This window comes from Lissotriton helveticus, chromosome 10 (genome assembly GCF_964261635.1).
Source record: "Lissotriton helveticus chromosome 10, aLisHel1.1, whole genome shotgun sequence".
Lineage (NCBI taxonomy): Eukaryota > Metazoa > Chordata > Amphibia > Caudata > Salamandridae > Lissotriton > Lissotriton helveticus.
The window spans coordinates 1,157,570,828-1,157,590,376 of NC_136071.1; the positions used below are offsets into that span (position 1 = coordinate 1,157,570,828).

Genomic DNA, 19,549 nt, shown 5'->3' on the forward strand with positions numbered 1-19,549 from the left:
CAAAAAAGAATGGGTTTCCTGTCTGTATTTATTTTAAAAAGTGGAAAAATACGGAAAATTGTGCTTCTTGCAGGAGAGTCTCCATGCTGTCTTTTGTTCTTTCTAGTACAGAAAACAAATTATCCCTTGGCACACATAGATTAAAAAAACATACTGTCCGTGGTATAATTTGTATTTAGCACTATGCGTCTAGATAAACTAATAATAATAAACCCCACTTACAATCCCTTACGGGATTAAACACTGACTAACACACTAACATATAGTATAAAAAAATATATATATTTTGTCTATGCAATTCTTGTTAAAACACAATTTTTATGGCAAGAAACATACATCCTAACACAACAATTTAACCTTTTCCATGCTCATGAGGAGCTGAGCTCGTCATGAGCCACGGCGCTCCGGTGCTCATGACGTGCTCAGCTCGTCATGAGCCGTGGAACGCTCAGGTGCGGGGAGAATTCCCCTGCTGTGCTGATCGTTCCACGGAAGCCGGTGCACCTGTGACGCGCATAGCTCGTCATGAGCACAGGAGCGCCGTGCCTCATGACGAGCTGAGCTCGTCATCAGCATGTGGGTGCTGTGCGCGCCCCCCCAGCACAGCGGGGGAATTACCCCCGCAGCGAAGGGGTTAATTTGACGTGGTTGAAAAATAATAACATTCGTCAAAATATTTGCCGAAGTAACGAGGCAGGATGGGGAATCCCTGAGAGAAAATAAGTTGACGCAAACGCGGCGCAGGTGAGGAGGTGTACGTATTGAAGCCCCTCTAACTTGGAAGATTATTAGCGGACGTCTGAAAGCATACAGAGCAACATGGGGGCCTAACTTAACCCTACTTTGGATACATGAGACCCAGGGAGGGGTGATACTCTTTTATTCTAGTGAAAAATATTTTATACAGACCTGTTCTCGAGCTGTTTAAAAAAAAAAAAGGGAAACCAGAGAAAAAGAACTAGCAGAGTTACCAACTTTTGGACTCAGGGTATAACAATCATAAATACCGCAAAGAACAAATTAACATACTTGTTGTCTTGATAAAGATGGAATAAACAGACATCTATCGAAACGCGTCGACGCACTTCTGCGCATAATCCCAAGGACAAGTTGGACCTGTAGATACAAATAAACAGTCTCTGTATCCAGGCTAATCTTGTAGAAACTACTCCTAGGGATATGTCGTATTAAAAGACAAATTGTACTGTCTATTATCGTTCGTTTTCCCTATAGATGTGGGGTTTTTGTGGTACAGGTGTTGTATGGTTTTATGTCATGTCCTGTTTTGACGAATTTTATTGTTTTTCAACCATGTCAATTTAAATTGTTGTTAGGATGTATGTGACTTGCAATAAAAATAGTGTTTTAACCGCTTCCGTGCAGCACCGATTCCCCCCCTGTGCTGGACATTCCAGAACAGGGCGCGGTCGTGACGGAACCGTTCCGTCATCAGCACAGCTCAACCGTGACTGATGACGGAACCGTTCCGTCACAAGCATCGAAGGGGTTAACAAGAATTGCATAGACAAAATGAAAAAATCTTTTTTATACTACGTTAGTGTGTTAGTCAGTGTTTAATCCCGTAAGGGATTGTAAGTGTGGTTTATTATTATTAGTTTATCTAGACGAATAGTGCTAAATACAAATTATACCACAGACAGTATTTCTTTTTAATCTATGTGTGTCAAGGGATAATTTGTTTTCTGTACTAGTAGTACTCCCTTCTCTTGGCATTCCACAAGGGGTCTCTCTCTTCTTTTACACATTTTGTTCTTTCTAGGAGAACAGCTGACCAGATTCACAGACTGGGAAGTTAAAAAACAGGTTCAGAGTTCCCTGAATACAGGCATGTATATATTTATATTTGGACTATAATACTGATATTTACCTGTGGGTGTAAGGTTTGGCGCTATTAGGCTGCTTAGTTTGCTGAAACGCGACAGGCAGCAAAGTATGAGTGCACGTTTATCAGTTAAATCAATGTGGAAATATACCGTGTTATGGCTCTATTTATTCTCAAAACACAAAATAAATATAGATAAATACCAATAAGTTGATCAAAAAATAAATATGGATAAATACAGACGGAAATGTTAAAAGAATAAATACCATAAAACCGGGAGCCCTAATTATATGTGTGCCCCGCTGAGGAATCGAGGAGTGAATTAGTATATTGTAACATCAACAAACAAGAGGGGAAATCATTCCTAAAAACTTATTAGGCAAAAGAGTCTAGTAAAGGTCGGAATTAAAGTCTGAATTTGCAGACAGGGGCAGCTCTAGGCTCATGGCGGCCCTGGGCAGGGAGCGTAGGTAGGGCGTAGGTAGGGGGCCCCGGAAAAGAGGGGGTCTGGGCGGGGCGGAGCCCCCCGGAGCTCAGGCGGGGGGAGAGGGGGGAGGTCAGGGTCTTAGGAAGTGGAACTAGCCGGAGGCCGCCAAATCCATGCCAGGGGTCGCCACGCAAATATGTATCCATCGTCAGAGGATTATTATATTAAGAATATATATTGGCGTGGCGGCCCCTGGGGTTTGGTGGCCCTGTGCAGGTGCACAGCTTTCACATGCCTAAGGCCGCCCCTGTTGCAGATGAGAATCAATAGAGTCCAAATCCCATTGGATTCGAATCACTGGATGTAGACATCACAGGCTAATATGTTGTAGAAATGGCATTCTTTATTTCTTTGTTTCGACTTTAAAAGCATGGACAGGGACACAGCCAATGCGTTTCATCCCTTGACACTGGGACTTCTTCAGGGCTTGGGGTGGGAGGTACATCAGCCAATAGTTACTAGGTCTATGATATGTAAAGAGGGACTATGGTTAGAATGCTCCATCTCATGAGTAGGGAAGCGGGCCTTCAGGTTCTATGTGGCACCAGATATTTCTAGTATTGAGAAGAAAGGCTTGTCTTAAGGTGGGTGTGGTGTCGTTTGTATATGACGTCTATCTGTTGATGTCATTGTGAGCCCAAGTTGGGCTGCGGCCACAGTTTGGGTAGGATACTTGCGTCGGTCTTTTTAACAGTGTCTGTCTTCTTGGCGTGGTGTGCTGATTGGGAATGGACCATTCTAGTACTGATAGGAGGGATTATTGTTCCTGGTTCTATCATAAGGTCAGTAGTTTATGCAATTATCTTGGAAAAATGGCAAGAAAATGGTGAGCAACACAGTGGTGGATGCTGGCTGGATGGCAGCTTTGAACAATGGCTAGAAAGTGATGGATAGCACAGTGGTGGACGCTGACTGGAAAGGAGCTTCGAAGAATGGCTAGAAAGTGATGGGTAGCACAGTGGTGGACGCTGGCTGAATGGCAGCTTTGAACAATGGCTAGGAAGTGATGGGTAGCACAGTGGTGGAGGCTGGCCGGACAGGAGCTTCGAACAATGGCTAGAAAGTGATGGATAGCACAGTGGGTGACGCTGGCTGGAAAGCAGCTTTGAAGAATCGCTAGAAAGTGATGGATACCACAGTGGTGGACGCTGACTGGAAAGGAGCTTTGAAGAATGGCTAGAAGTGATGGATAGCACAGTGGCGGAGGCTGGCCGGACAGTAGCTTCGAACAATGGCTAGAAAGTGATGGGAGCACAGTGGTTGAGGCTGGCCGGACAGTAGCTTCGAACAATGGCTAGAAATTGATGGATAGCACATTGGTGGATGCTGGCTGGACAGGAGCTTCGAACAATGGCTAGAAAGTGGTGGATAGCACAGTGGTGGATGCTGGCTGGACGGGAGCTTCGAACAATGGCTAGAACGTGATGGATAGCACAGTGGTGGATGCTGGCTGGACAGGAGCTTCGAACAATGGCTAGACAGTGGTGGATAGCACAGTGGTGGACGCTGGCTGGAAAAGAGTATTGAACAATGGCTAGAAAGTGATGGCTAGCCCAGTGGTGGATGCTGCCTGGACAGGAGCTTCGAACAATGACTAGAAAGTGATGGGTAGCACAGTGGTGGGCGCTGGCTGGACGGGAGCTTCGAACAATGGGCTAGAAAGTGATGGATAGAACAGTGGTGGATGCTGACTGGAAAGGAGCTTCGAAAAATGGCTAGAAGTGATGGATAGCACTGCGGTGGATGCTGGCTGGACAGCAACTTTGAACAATGGCTAGAAAGTGATGGGTAGCACAGTGGTGGACGCTGGCTGGAGAGTGACAAGGACCACAATAGCAGACAGAGGCATGGAAATAAATGGTAGGTAGCAGTAGGCAACTTTAGACAGCATGGATTAGTGTAGTATAACGCGGTGGACGCGAGCCAGGAGTAGGAGTGGGTGTAATTTGTTGTAGCATAATTACGCAAAACTACAGCAAAATGATGCCAGATTACTCGGAGGTATTGGATTAGAGTAACCCTGCATTTAGCACTAATTTCTTACCCAAAATGCACCTTGGTGTCCAAAATGGACCAGTTGATGCATTTCGCGCTAAAAAATCGCATGAAATGCAACAGAACACAAACAGCAACAGCTTCCTGTGCTCTTACGGCAGTCATTTTTTCCCGTAAATTACACTAAATTGAGCGAAGAGGGGAAATCACATAATTCTGGGTAATTTCACATCACAAGAGTGACATGACATCACTCCAGCGCAATTAAAATTTCTCCCAGGCCTAGTCAGAATGCATGGGGTGATACAATCGAGTGGGGTAAAGTTATACACTCCAGTACACTAGGTGGAGAGAACAAAATGGCGCACTAGAACACACTGATAGCCAATGGCAGTGGATTGGAATACAGTGCTAGCCAATCGGTGCAGAGCAGAAAGGAACGGTGCGATAGTGGGTGGGGCAGAATGCAGGAGTGGACCCAGCAGTGGGAGCAGGGCACACTCCTTTATCAAGGGAAGTGACGTCAGGCCGCGGTGGCGTCACCGGGGTGTCCTTCAGCCCCTTGTGCTCTGCACGCGCTAGTCCGCGTGGTTTTTGCAAAGCTGTAACAGCTGCGCTGCTGGCGGTCTGTAAATGACTGCGCTTTATAAATATTCATGTTAAAGTGTCCTTCGTGCATTATTCCCCTGAACACATTTACCTATTGAAATATAATGTGTGTACTGCCGTCGCCAATGTAACACTGTTACCTCAGGCTGTTAGGGTTAAATGGAAATGTAGATGTTATTATAAAATGATTCAATAAAAATAAGTTATTATAAATGTTCTTCCTCGAGGAACGGTGACATTGGGTGACTGCCCGCGCGCTTTGTTCTCTTCTCATCGTTTTTTCCCCCTCTGCAGCCTGTTCTTAATGCCTTCAAGTTTTTCATGTTTGTATTTTGTGTTCATGGCTCGCGGCAGCAAAGCATGTTTATTAAAGCTTTCTTGATGTGAATTTTATATTTTTAATAACAGTATGACTAATATCGCTGCACCTTGTGCGACTTCTGTGCTTTCTTTGGTTGTTTGTTTTACATCCATGCCCAGACCCCTCCCCCAAACCCCAGGGGCGTAGCTTCCATTGGTACAGCAGGTGCAGTGGCACCGGAGCCCACTGACCCCTGGTTACTGCTGTATTTCACAGTCTAAACATCGACCTTCCTTGCTCTAGGGCGCAGGGCACACTGGCCGCCCCCTGGTTTCGTTTGTTCAGCAGGTGCCAGCGAAGGGTCCACGGTGTCCCTCCTCTGCTATCCTTGTCCTGAGCAGGGGGGTCCCTCCCTGCCCCCAGCCCAGCAGAACCTATTGCCCTCCTAGGTTAGGCCACGTCTGCAGTCTCAGCAGAGAGGCCAAGGCGCGGTGCATGCGCGTGTGCCCGGCGCGGGCTGCCAGGAACCCATTCCACGCTGACGCATTCAGAGTGATGCGCGCCGCGGCACTGCCCCCTGCAGCTCTACCGAGGGAGTGCACCCCTGCGGCGGGGGCTGTCATGTGTTTCTTCTCACCCTGTCTGTCCATCCGCCACCGGGCGGCGCTCTTTCCTTCTCACCGAAACCTGCGCTCGATAATGGCCCTGTCTCTCTTTCTTGTACTCTCTTTGAGACTTTCTCTCCACTCCTCCCCTCTCTCTTTCCAACCCGCAGACTTCCTCTCTCGCTCTATCAACCCTGAACTCTCTCCCTCTCACATCCCTGTAATGTATCTCGGCCAAAACAGAGCCTCCTCCTCCCCCGACTCTCCGTTCAACACAACCTCCCTGTGCCTACACTCACTACAGGCCCCTGCCTGCCCTCTCCTCCTCCTGTCCCCCATCTCATGTTTCTACTCCTCTGGCTGTCATTCTGTCCTCACTGCCCCAAATCTGCCCTCCTCACTCTGCCCCTCTATTATTTTAGGTTTAAATTGCCTTTATATAGCGCCTAGTACCACTGACGAGGCGCTGGAGGTCCCCATCACCTTTCACCCTGTCCCTTTGCTTGGTACATCCTGTCCCTTCACTGCCCCTCCATTTCCCAGAGGCCCTTCTTAGTGGACTCCTCCTTTCACCTCAGCCTTTCACTGTCTCCTAATTGCCCTCCACTCCTGGTACTTCACTGCTGTCTCTCCCCTGTCATTCTGTCCCTCCTTTCACCAGAGGCTCTCTGTTTCTAATGTGGTCACTCATTTCATCTCAGTCGCTCCTTGTGGCTCTCCCCACCGGTACTGCACGGCTGTCTCTCCCCTCTCATTGTCACCCTGCCCCTCCTTTCACCAGAGGCTCTCTGTCTCACACCCGGTCACTCATTTCATCTCAGTCTTTCAGTCTGTCCTTGTGGCACACCCCACTGGTACTTGACGGCTGTCTCTCCCCTCTCATTGTCAGCTTGCCCCTTCTTTCACCAGAGGTTCTGCTTCTTACCGGACTAAAAATATATATAAATATATATACACACACACAATAAAATATATTTATCGTCAAGATTCATATAGGTGTTGAGAATCCATACTTAACTTTTGCTGTTTCCATATTTTGTTCTTGATATTTCCATACTACAATATTTTGTCTTCAATATTTAGGATGCCACCCCCCCACCCCCCTTTGAGGTCAATTGAAATATTTTTTTGTTACAATCAATTACCTGAAGTTTAACCAAGAAAACCTTGTATCCTGGATGTGTTACTCTTCTGCTGACCCATTTCCTCTTAGTAAGACAGAATCTGAGTTTTGTTTCACAAATTCCACTCCACCCTAATCTCACCCCCTTTGTCTCACTTTCTCCACAGGGTACATACCCAGCTACTTAGAAAAGGATGAGCTCTGTGTAGTATGTGGCGACAAAGCCACGGGGTACCACTATCGCTGCATCACCTGCGAAGGCTGTAAGGTAAGTCAACACCCACACTATGTCGTTTTTTGAAAATAATTGGACAGTTTTGAGCATTAAGCTGGAGATGTCTTCATGGTGTATGCTGTCGGGTTGTATCAGTGCTTTCTGTGGTTCCCGTTCATCATATGGAATGTATAGGTTCTCCAACTTTGAATAGGCACCATAGTCACCGCTGACCTGTAGCAGGATCACCAGGTTACTTATTTTGAATACTTTTGACCTTTCAACAATGCCTAGGTTAAGCAATTGAGCCTTACTAGGTGTGCAACTCAGTCTTAAACTAGAAATACACACTGGAAACGCAGAGCCCTAGCCACAAAGTTACATTTGACTCTAAACATGAGTTTAGGGGTGAAAGTGCCTATTTTAAGCCTTCTGGATTCTATTCTGTTGCTAAGTTTTAAAATTGTGTATATCGGATAGTTTTAATATCCCTTTCCGGAAACGGGTCAAAACTTGGCTGTTTCCTAAATATTAACTTCTGGCTATTCTATTGTTGTCTCCCAGTGCATCTATCTTAGGAGTTATCTCAGCGCCAGGATACCTGTAAGGTGATAGCTGCGCTATATAAATGTTTTAAATAAATAAAATAAATAATATTATATGCTGGGAAGATGTTTTTGTAAATGAATTTTTGATGATTAATCTAGTTATTATGATTGTGATGTGAAGTTGTTGTGATTGCAATGATTTTAAGTAATCAAGCAATAAAGATTTATTATTATAAAGTCATTCTCCACATCAGTAATTCCAAGTTAAGGAGTGGGCAGATTGTTTTTTCAAGGCATGGTGAGCTTTGTAAGTTTGTAAACACCCCAAACAAGGACTCCCCCCCTATATTTAGAACCCCCTTTATTTCCACCCTGGACACCAGGGTAGAGCTAACATAAACCTCTTTCCAGGTTGGAAAGGGGACTGGATCACCCCTGATTTGCTGGGAGTGTAGGAGAAGGGGTTTCTCCATAGGGAAAGATTAAAGTTTGCATTTGCACAGAGAATCCTATCCTCCCCTATCCCCAGGGAACTCTGGGACATTCCACACAACATGGATACGACCCTAATGGCGTTCCTAGCAGTGCATCCAGACACTTGTGTATAGCACAGCTGTCCAGACCCACTCCTGGGAATGTTTGTGAATTCCAGAAAGCTGGAAAATGATATCTAGGCAGAAGCAGAGATCTCTGCTCAGAATGGTCTAGTTTTCTTGGTGAATCGGGCTCGAGTGTGCAGTCCTAGTTCTGTCTGTGTACATTGTTGTTCTTTATCTGCATATTGGAAATGTTGGACAGTTACAACACAACAAAAGGTCAAAGATCAGAGTCCCTTTTAGGAATAATATACACTATTAAATTCATTTATTGTGCTGAAGCAGAAAGGCGCTATAATCAGAACAACGCGGGGGTCTGTGGTACCATTGCATTCTCCCGGATGTATGACATTACAACGCATGCTTTTACCACGCATGCCTTTACAACGCAGTTTTTACAACGCATGCCATTACAACGCATAGCGCTTTGGGGTGCTGGATAGTGAATAGTTTAATTTACTATTCCAACTCCAGTCCCCGTGGATAGTAGGGAAGGTGTTGGATAGTAAATTAAATCTATTCCCTATCCTAGAGCGCCCCCAGCGCAATGCGTTGTAATGGTTTGCGTTGTAAAAGTTGCGATGTAAAAGCACTGCGTGGTAAAAGTTGCGTTGTAAAGGATGTTTCCCCATTCTCCCAATCAGGGATTAGGCTTCTCCCGCAATGTTAAGAAGACTTTGAGCTTCACTTCTTGGCGGTGGGCGTCAGTGCAAGCAGAGGGAAGCTTTCACCGCTATCCGGGGTGCTGTGATGGTTCTGCCCCTATCCTATGTCTTTAGTCGCTCTTACGACAAGAAAAGACAACTCACAGGGCTTTATCCCAGGCAGAATCCACCCAAAATCCACAAAACCACTACCCAAATGTGGCCTGGGATTCTGAACCCACGAAAAGAAGGATTCCGCCTTTGCAAACGCAATGGGTTGGAAAGTCCAAATTCAATTGTCCACTTTACGAAGGTCTAGTGACCGTAAGGCATGGGGTGGAAGAGACGGTTCTAGCGGGTCCCATGGTCAGATTCCAAACTGCACGGGTGCTTAAAGAGCTTTTAAACCCAAAGTTGGTCTTAACAAGTGTGCCAGGCTTTTGGAGACCTATCTTGTAAAGGGCTGGCTTTGGTCAGCTTTTGTGGTCACATGGCCACCCACGTGACCTGTGGAATTGCAGTCACTGTCTTACCACACTTCAAACTGCAGCATCTCTTGATCTGCACTTCCCAGATGCTGCATAACATGATTCTAGAAGCAGTACAAATGGGAGCCCGAAGAACCTAGAGTTAAAGGGAAAACCTCTGCGTCTTACCAGGCTGACAACAATCTACGCGTACCCTCAACCAGCCGGTAACTGCAGATTCTCCTGGCTCCGGAGCAGGTACAGTTCCTCAAGCTGGTTTCCAGGCGCTTTGATACAGCTGAGTCCTGCTGTGGTCATTCATGGTCAGGTATCTCCTCTCCGCTCTTCTCCAGGGTAGAGGAGCTGACCTTCTCCTGTGGACAAAACTTGTTTCCAGCCTTAGAAGAATGGGGAGATGAATTCCCACTGGTCAAATATCTTTTTTCCCCAATTTGAACTGGAGAGTGTTTCAAGCAAGCCACTGGTCCTGTTAGCTCGGTTCGTGCCCAGATCAGCAGCTGAGATGGGCATTGTCCAGGGGCGGTCACTGGAGAGCCGGAGACAGGTGCCGAATGGTAAAATGAGCGGAATTCCAGGAAAAGGCGAGCTCAGTCTTTCCGAGTGGGGTGTTTCATCTTAACTGTTGTATAAAAATTGTCTTTATGTAGACAATTTTTACTTGATTCAATGTTTTTAATGTCTGCTGATTTTTTTTTTCTGGACATGATGTTTGTTTTTGTACTGTACCCTTAAAGGTCTTTTGTCCTTCGTTGCTTTTCAGCATCTGGAGGCAGGTTTTCACAGGATCTTCTGCCCAGCTTTTTGTCCATCTCGAAAACCTTACGTCTCTGGCGGCTTATTTCTGTGAGCTTCTGTCTGATCCCAGTTGTCCCTTGAAGGGTTGTTGAAGGGTTCTGCGGGAAATGCACAGCAGTTGCTGAGCTTCGTTTGATCTAGGGCCTAACCCACAGAATAGGGGGTGCAGCCAAAAGTCTAGGGTATCCCCCACCCGAACACCTGAACACCTCAATACTTGTTCATGGGTCGGTGCAGTTCTCGCACCTTTGCCATTCTTACGACTTTGAGGGTGCTTCAGTTTTGAGGGTAAGCAGCAGCCATAGTGCTACCAAGGTCGAACCGTGCTCAGATGTGAATAATTTGAGTAGTTTTTCTGTGAAGTTGTTTTTATAGTTGCAATTGTAGTCTTTGCCTACTGTAAATACCGCCAGCTAGATTCCGCTATATTGGCGGAAGCTCACGTAACTCATGGGACCCTCAAAAGCCAGTGCAGTGCCCACATTTCTTTGGATTCTAATGTTTTTCAAATAAAAAAAGTGGGTTTCAAGAAGGTCCCATGGTGGAGCAGAGCCTGAATGTCTTGTGTAGAACTACAGGTTTCCCACCATCCTTTGGGGTATTCCACTGTGCCACAGTTGTGCTCTCCCCAAGGTAAGAAATTCAAAATGGTGCCATGTAGATAGATGAGGTAGGGATCAGTGAAGCAAATTTGACACCAAGAAGTGAATCTTCTGCCCACTATGAAGCCACACAAGAAAAGCGAGACATCCCTAAATAGTTGCGGGCAAACTTGGGAAAGGATTTTATACCGAAGATGGAGTGTTACAGGTATGTAACTTTTTCTTCATATGCAGCACTGCAGTTATGAGGGAGTTCTTCTCCAGAACTTAGATAGATGTCAGCTCTTGCACACAGACCACAGTCCTTTCAGGATCTTTCTTTAAAATAACTGCATACACATCAGGGGAATGATACAGTCTAACATAGATATCTTGATTCGTGTTTTCCTCCTCTTTATAGGGTTTCTTTCGGAGAACTATCCAAAAAAACCTCCACCCGTCGTATTCCTGTAAATATGAAGGAAAATGTGTGATCGACAAAGTGACCAGGAACCAGTGTCAAGAATGTCGCTTCAAAAAATGCACCTACGTTGGCATGGCCACCGACCGTAAGCACTACTTTTTACTTTTCTATTTGAGCACCTCTCTCACAATCTTTACCTCTTATCATCTGGGTAGGATTAGAGGCAAGCATTTACTCCAGAACTATAAACTTTGGCCCAGTTGCATTTTTGTATTCTCTTCTTGAAATAGTAACATATTTCCCATCAAGCTACTGGCAATTAAACTGCCAGTCTCCCACTCATCAGTAGCCCTATCTCCAAAAAATGTAAAAATAAATGGACACCAGGGAAGACCACTAAAACTGTTCACAGTTAAGACTTTGTCTTAGTTCTTCTTACTTTTTTCCGCTCTTTTTTTTCTATCAATTCGTATTTTCTAACCTTGTTTCCTTTCTTTGTTTATATTTTCTTTATTTCCATTTCTTTATTCTTTCTATCATTTCTTCAACTCTGTTCTTCCTTTCCAGTTTTTCTACCCTTTATTGTTTTAGTTCGGCCATTCATGTTTCTTTCTTTCTTTATTGAGTTTTTAATTTCTTTCTTGTACTTCACCTGACCCTTTCTTTCTTGGTTCCCAATCACCCTTCCTGTTGTTAGTTTTTCCTTCTTCCATTGTTTCATTCTCAACTTTTGTTCTTTCTATTTTTCTCACAATCTTTGCTATCTTAATTCTTCTCTTTTTAGGTCAAGCTTTCAAGACCTCTTGTATATACTTTAATATATACTTCTTTAAGGGCTTCTAGCCCACCCACTGCTTTTAATTGTTTGTTTTAGAGTCCTTTAAAAATCCTTGCTTGCTAGTGGTCAATATTTCCACTTTGTCCCTTCTTTTTGTCTTTTGTTTCCTCCCACAGAGCAGGGACCAAGTACTGTATCTTACGCTGTATTTGTTTTTCTGCCGTTTGGGGGCTATTTTTTCTTGGGTTCCTGCTCGTGGTACTGTTTGCCTGTGTCCAGGTTCGGTGCCCATAGCTGCGTCATCTTTGAGCACGGCGGCCATGTGCCTTTTTTTCTGCACAGAGGCTGCTTATTCTGGAGATAAAAGCATACAGTAGGGAGTTTTCACAAGCACATTTTTAAGCTCAACAAACCAGAAGGACAGAATTGGCATTGCCTCTTTAACGGGTTCCTTGAAACCACTGCTGACTTCCATATTTGTATGAGAAAGTGAGGGAGTTATGAACGTTGATCCCACAAGCTTATATTTATTTGTTCCGACTTGCGGAGTAATTCCATGTGGGAAAGAAGACTGCGGGACAAAGACCTATATTCGCTTGTGAGCAGTGTGGAAAATAAGCACTAGAAATCAAAAAATACATGGACCGGAGTAATGCAAGTGATTCCTTCGAGATCAAAAACCAAAGCAAAATGCGACTTGGTTTTCGTTGCCGATGAATTGCAGTGTTTCTTCGTTTGTCTTTTTTTATTATGGGGAAATTAAAAATCGACATGCATTTGTGTAAATAATTAAGAGAACATGCAAAAGAACTAAATCCACCTTGCCTTCTCTCTCTCTCTCTCTCTCTATGTGTGTACCCCCTCCTTTATCACTTACTTCTTAGCTAATGTTGGACTTCACCGTGTCTTGTCAGGTGTGGTGCGCACAGGAAGTCAATACATATAGTCAGAGCCACAGAAATTACGCGATAGTGCGGTTGCGCCGATTATCGCGTAATTATATATTTGCCACATTTGCTACATAATCCATAATGTGCAGCGTAATCTGCAGATTTTAACGAAAAAATTGTTTTTAGCCCAAACGGTTCAAAAGTTACTAAAATACAGTGACATGTGTTGCAGTGCAGCGGAAGGCCCTTTACAAAGCTGAACTGGTCCCCTCTCTGTTGTTTATTGCTATATTTGGATATTAACCCCTTCGGTGCTCATGACGGCTCCACGCCGTCATGAGTCACGGTAGGTGCGTGCTCATGATGGCGTGGAGCCGTCATGCTGCTGCCGCTCCTCCCACGCGGCACTAATTCCCGGCCTGTGCGGGAGAATTAAGGAGTGGGCTGGGTTGTGACGGCACCCCGCCATGAGCGCTGAAGTGCCACGCCGACCCCCTAGACCATCCAAGCCATGCAGAATTCATGGCACAGGGAAGGGGTTAAACTGGGATTAATGAGGTGCAATCAATCCCCAACAGTGTTACCAAGTTTAACAAGCATTTATAATGCAATGGTTTCGACTTTGAAAAAGTTAGAGCTATTAGCATTGTAAATGACAAAATTTGTATTTATGTGTTGGTTTTGAAAGCAGATAAATAAATGGCATTGTCATTTACATTGCCATTAGCTAAATCTCTCACAAATGTGAGACCTATTGCATTTGCACCCACGCATACACATAGAGCCACACACACACACAAAGGCACACACACAGAGCCAGCCGCACACACAGAGCCAGCCACACACACACACAGAGCCAGCCACACACACACCGAGCCAGCCACACACACACAGAGCCAGCCACACACACACACAGAGCCAGCCGCACACACACACACAGAGCCAGCCGCACACACACAAACAGAGCCAGACTGTTTTGAAAAATTTGAGGAGCACTGGGGAATTCCGCAACATTTTGAGTTGAAGTCACTTATCATGGCATGTTTTCATGTTATTTTGCTCCTTGCTGGTGCCAGCGAAAGAGACTCAACCTGATTTAGAGTTGGGCAGTCACTGAAAATCCCTTGATTAAGCACCAAACTGGTCCGGTGTTTTGATGGAAGATGCACAGACATTAAAATAGACCCTTACCGTACCTCTCATCTTGTGTGCTTAGAAATACACATGCACGCACAAAGAAGGATGCGCATGTAAACACAAACGCACACATAAACAAGCATTTACGATGCATTTACACACGGGCTCACGGACAGCGGGAGGGGGGACGGGCACACGGACAGCGGGGGGGGGACGGGCACACAGAGAGCCGGGAGGGGGGGCGGGCTCACGGACAGCGGGAGGGGGGGCGGGAACGGGAGTAAAATATGCGGCTGCAAAAAAAAAAAAAGTAAACGCCCACCGAATTTACCAAATCGACGTGGTTTGTGACCAGTAAATGTATACGTACAGCTGGCCCATAGTGAATGGAAGACACTAGTAATTGTTTTCCTTTTTTCTGTTTAAATGTGTACCATGGACTTCTGAAAAGGCAAATCATGCATGCTCATGGTGTACTTTTACCACATATTTAAGCACAAAAATATTTAACCATAGGATAAAATCCCAAAACATGGCCATATAAGGTTGAGAAGAAGCATACGTAACTATTACCTATAAATTCAGATTCTCGGGTGAGGCTCCAGAGTTATGAATATCCCTAACCTTCGCTTTAAGACTAGACCACTCGTTCAACCACCATAAGGTGCCTGAAGAATCACCTTCTACAGAAATGCCTTTGCTTCTCTCCTCTAGTCTCATGTGACACTAACAGGACTTGAAACTGAAATAGGTAATTTGATTACTGATCCCAAATGATGCTTTAAAATTCTTTGATCCATGACAATCTAAGCTCCGGAAATGCTGATTAATTAATAACGTAAGTCCAAATCTATGCGAATGTAAGCTCCTGAAATGTTGCAAAAATCATGATGTCAGCTAACAAAATCCCTACTGAGTTCTTTTGTCTGAACACTAATTGTCAGCAAGGATGGCTTCTATTATTGCCAGTTCCATGCATTATGTAGGCTCTCAGATGATTGTTATAGATGTGAATATTAGCTCCTGAAAGGCTACGTAGACGATGATGTAAACTCATAAACCATTAAATGAAAATGCTGTCAGGCTCTCTACCCCCTCCTTCTTCATGCTGATATGAGATATTAACAGAATATACACATTTAGTTCAGTAATATTTCTCTATTGCAAGTAAAAGTGAGCAGTAGAAATAGAAAGCTTGTGGAAAGGTTAATATAGAAAAAAGGGATATGGGGATATGAAAAACAGTAAATAGGACAAAGTGATATAAATGTGACGTTCGAAATAGATGTAAGAGAGAGGGCGAAAGAAAGGGGTAGTGTGCTGGGGAGCATACATTTAGGAGTAGCAAAAGATAATGAGTTTGAGGAAATTAGAGACAAGAAATAGATGTAATAGTGATATGAAGAACAGAGGGAGTGTCGCAAAGGATTAATAGGAAAAGTGATGAAAGATAGACGAGAGGGTGCAGGGAAAAGTGCAAAGGAGTGAGTGGCAGAAAGAGGGATCTAACAAGAAAGACAGGAAGAGGATTTGTGAAGAGGCTGATAGCCGGAGTGGGATGTCAGGAGGACTGCGGTACGCCTTTGCCCTTGATGAATGAAGCTTACTTACTTGAGTTTTACATTTAAAATATACATATATTTTCCCTTATTGATTTTGAATAAATTCTCCTGACGGAGACAAGGAAGTGGATCTATTATTCTGCAAGTAGATGGTATAAATAAGACATAGATCAAGGGAAAGTTCTAATCTCCAAGCGCTACTCAGGTCCAGCAACAGCAGGCAACAGAAACTGCAAATGTCACACAATTAACATCACGTTGACTCGTGGCAACACTGTCAAACACACACATGAAGCTACACACCCACTCGTCGCACATGCAACCATACACACACATTGCTGCATGTTAACTCTCACACATACACATACAGCAAACACCAGCAGTCTCATGCCCACCTGGTGCACCATGTAAATACAATTTTCAATAAAAATTACTGAAATAAAAAAAACTATCAATCACACACACATGGTCACACGTCCATTCATTAGACAACTGTCCCTCAAACACAGTCACATATTCACTCTCAGACATACTGTTAGAAACACAAACGCACACAATCACACAGAAGCAACCACAAATCCACTTGTCATAAAAAACTTCCCATACACATACACAGCCATTCGTCCACACATACATGCTGACACAGACACCACACACACACACTGACACACACACACACACACTGACACACACACACACACACACACACACACACACACACACACACACACACACACACACACACACACACACACACACACACACACACACACACACACACACACACACACACACACACACACACACACACACACACACACACACACACACACACACACACACACACACACACACACACACACACACACACACACACACACACACACACACACACACACACACACACACACACACGTACAGATAATTGAAGGAAACATGCAAAACTGGCCAAGCATTGGGATGGATGGCAAGATATGGCTCTCACATACACAATGCATTTTTTGAACAGGGCAAAACCGTGGCAGACCCGGTGCAAATGTTTTTACCCTCCACAAAATGGCTTATGAATGTTCAAAGCAGAGGCGTGGGATGGGGCTTAAAATATATCACACTCGCTAATAAAAGTAAACGGGGGGGCACTCACAGGAAGGGCATTGCGCTCGATAAGGGCAGCGCCTCTAATAAAACAAATAAGTGATTCTGAACTGTAATTAATTCACAAGCCATCCGGGGTGAATCCTCGCGAAGTGGGGGCAAGATAAAATGCAGTGTAATCCGTAACTGAATACACTACACTGCAAGATACGGGCACCGATCAAAGCAAATGCCATTTACGGAGAATTGTGTAGGATTCTTTACAGAACACAGCATAGACCGGGGGGGGGGGGCGCATACATACACGCCGAGCACAGTAAGGGGTTTAGAGACGAACGTCGTGCAACTACGGCCCCCCAAAAGCAAACATTCTGATGCAAAACATGCACGGATAAGCCCTTGGTAGACAGTGGCGGGCTGGGTATAAAGGCACACGAATCATCCTATGCAGGGGGAACAAATAGGTGCAACGGTGCAGCAGAAATGTAAAAGGAAGGAATTATTTACGTACAAACGAAATGATCCTAGTGCATAGTCAAAGGATGCAGCCTGAGCTGGTTTGTTTAAGCAACCCTTTTCAATGGTCCCAGCTGCCTCCCTGTCGCAGCCATTGTTTGCAGCAGGGCACACGGACAGCGGGAAGGGGGAGGGGGGCGGGAACGGGCACACGGACAGCGGGAGGGGGGGGGCGAAAACCAGATTAAAAAAACATATTTAAAAATGCCGCTTACCTGCGAGGAAAGAAATTGCGCAGCCCACCGCATCCTGGCAGCTTCAATCTCGCAGCCCACTCCTGCAAAGGACACTTTGAAACTGACCAAAACAGGACGAGAAAAAAAAAAAATAACATCCGCCCACCGCCGCAATGACGCACGAAAATGGGCGGGATGAGTAAAAATCGTGGGAACGCCCACGAATCTGCTCGGGGAATGAGTGACGCATCTCTGTTCCAATAGGACAGAGAGGCGGAACGAAGCCCCATACTTGTTTCAAAAGTTTTCGCCTGCGCGATACTGCTTGCGCAGTAAACGCCAGGCGAAACCTAAAAATGACTAAATAATGGAGTAATGCTATTACAAAATGTGCCGCATTATGCAGCATAATTTGCCTTTTCTTGCTGCATAATCTACTCAACCCTGCTGCATAATTTGGCCCTCACCTGCTTTAGAATTCCAGTGGTCCTGCAAGCGTGTACTCGTCTGTGCTGAGCATCGAGTTACACTAGCTGTGCGGCCTCTCATCTGTGCTTGGACAGAGCTAGGTAAAACCAAAATTTGAGCAAAGTGGTCCAAACACAACAGGCACCTCACGTTCGTTCATGTGTGCAAGAGTGGTGCACGTGATGCTGTCAAATACAGTACCTTCTGCCAAAAGCTGTCATGGTATTCCCATAGCCAGGGACATCGTTCATGCTCTCTTTGGCCAGGTCACTGACAGTGCACAGGCACGCTGGTCTAAAGTCTAAATGTGTTTACATCTAATATTCAGGGATAGTGACTTGTGTTTTCAATATTGTAACACAGCAGCAGCCCACTAACATTTCTGCAAATAATCTCTGTGATATATGAATATGCGAGGTCCAGTTTTGATCTAAACAAAACTTTTTATGGATGTTGCAAGAAACATTAACACAACATTTCTCTCCAAAATGTCTGTAATAGACTCTAACACATCAACCACATTCAAAAAATAAATTAAAGTTAAACGGTATTTGAAAAAAATCTGTTTAAGAATCACTCAACTTCATCAGGGCAGGCATGTGTTGAGAACAGAGCTGGTCTTTCTGGGGGCCCCTGAAAGGCTGGGGCCCTGGGTCAGAGCCCAATTTGCCAATGCCTTAACAGGTATCTGCCTATAGTGGCAACCTAGCCAAAATGCAGTGGAGCGCTGTGCGTGGTCAAAGATGCGCATAACGTTGGAGAAGCGTGGCTCAATGGTTAGAGCGGCTGACCCTGATGCAGAGGTCTGGCCCGGGACCAGGGTTCAATCCCCGCCTCGGCGGGTCTTGGGCTCAATCTCCCCGGACCCGATAATTCTCGCCTCGGTGCCTAGTCTAATCATGGGTCCCACTCTGTGACTCTGGGCAATAGCTTGCTTAATCTCCACAACGGCCCCAGCAGCGCTTGGATGCCTGGCTTCACCTTGGGGGTGCCCAGGAGTGGACACCTCACAGGAACAGGCCAGGAAGGGTTCCACAGCGGTATTCGTACAGCGCTTAGAGACCCCTGGGTGATAGGCGCTATACAAGTGCAAATTACATTTACATTTACATTTACATCTCACAGGAAAGCCAGGAAGGGTTCCACAGCGGTATGAATACAGCGCTACGAGACCTCAGGGTAGAAGTGCGCTATATAAATACAAACACATTTACATTTACATTTACATTCAACGTTAACAAGTGTCAGAAGAGATAGCTGGGCTGTGCACGGTTACTGCATTGTGATGAAGTGTTCCTAAAAATGGAATCTTCAGCTCTTCCCTAAGATGCAGCATCTTTGTCGTGGTCCAGATGGAGAATATGGGGATCTTCTTCCAGATTCGGAATTTATAGATTCTGTGTTTGTAAATTATTTGTTTGTAATTTGCAACCAAGATGCTAAGCCCTACTGCACAAGGAAATGACCAGTATTGTGTTTGACAAATGTGCTTCTCGTGAAAGTTCCCATTCCTCTTTCTCGCCCATCTTTCTTCCTACCCGCCCTCCATTTTGCTTCCTCTACCCGTGCCTTCCATGTTGCATTTGCTGTGTTGCTTCAACCCTGTTATGGTTCATTCCCCACCTGCACCCTTTGTATTGCTTATCCCCACGTGAGTCCTCTGTGTTACTACCG

At 45.1% G+C, this 19,549-nt stretch overlaps 1 protein-coding gene across 8 annotated transcripts in view; it reads left to right on the forward strand.

The window, feature by feature from the left end:
- Window positions 1-19,549, forward strand: part of THRB (thyroid hormone receptor beta) — a 597,833-nt gene that overhangs the window by 558,744 nt on the left and 19,540 nt on the right. For all 8 annotated transcript variants that reach the window (XM_078663973.1, XM_078663978.1, XM_078663979.1 and 5 more), the window contains 2 exons: window positions 7,131-7,231; window positions 11,251-11,398. In XM_078663973.1, the coding sequence (XP_078520099.1) occupies window positions 7,131-7,231; window positions 11,251-11,398 (249 nt within the window). The remainder of the gene's footprint in view (window positions 1-7,130; window positions 7,232-11,250; window positions 11,399-19,549) is intronic.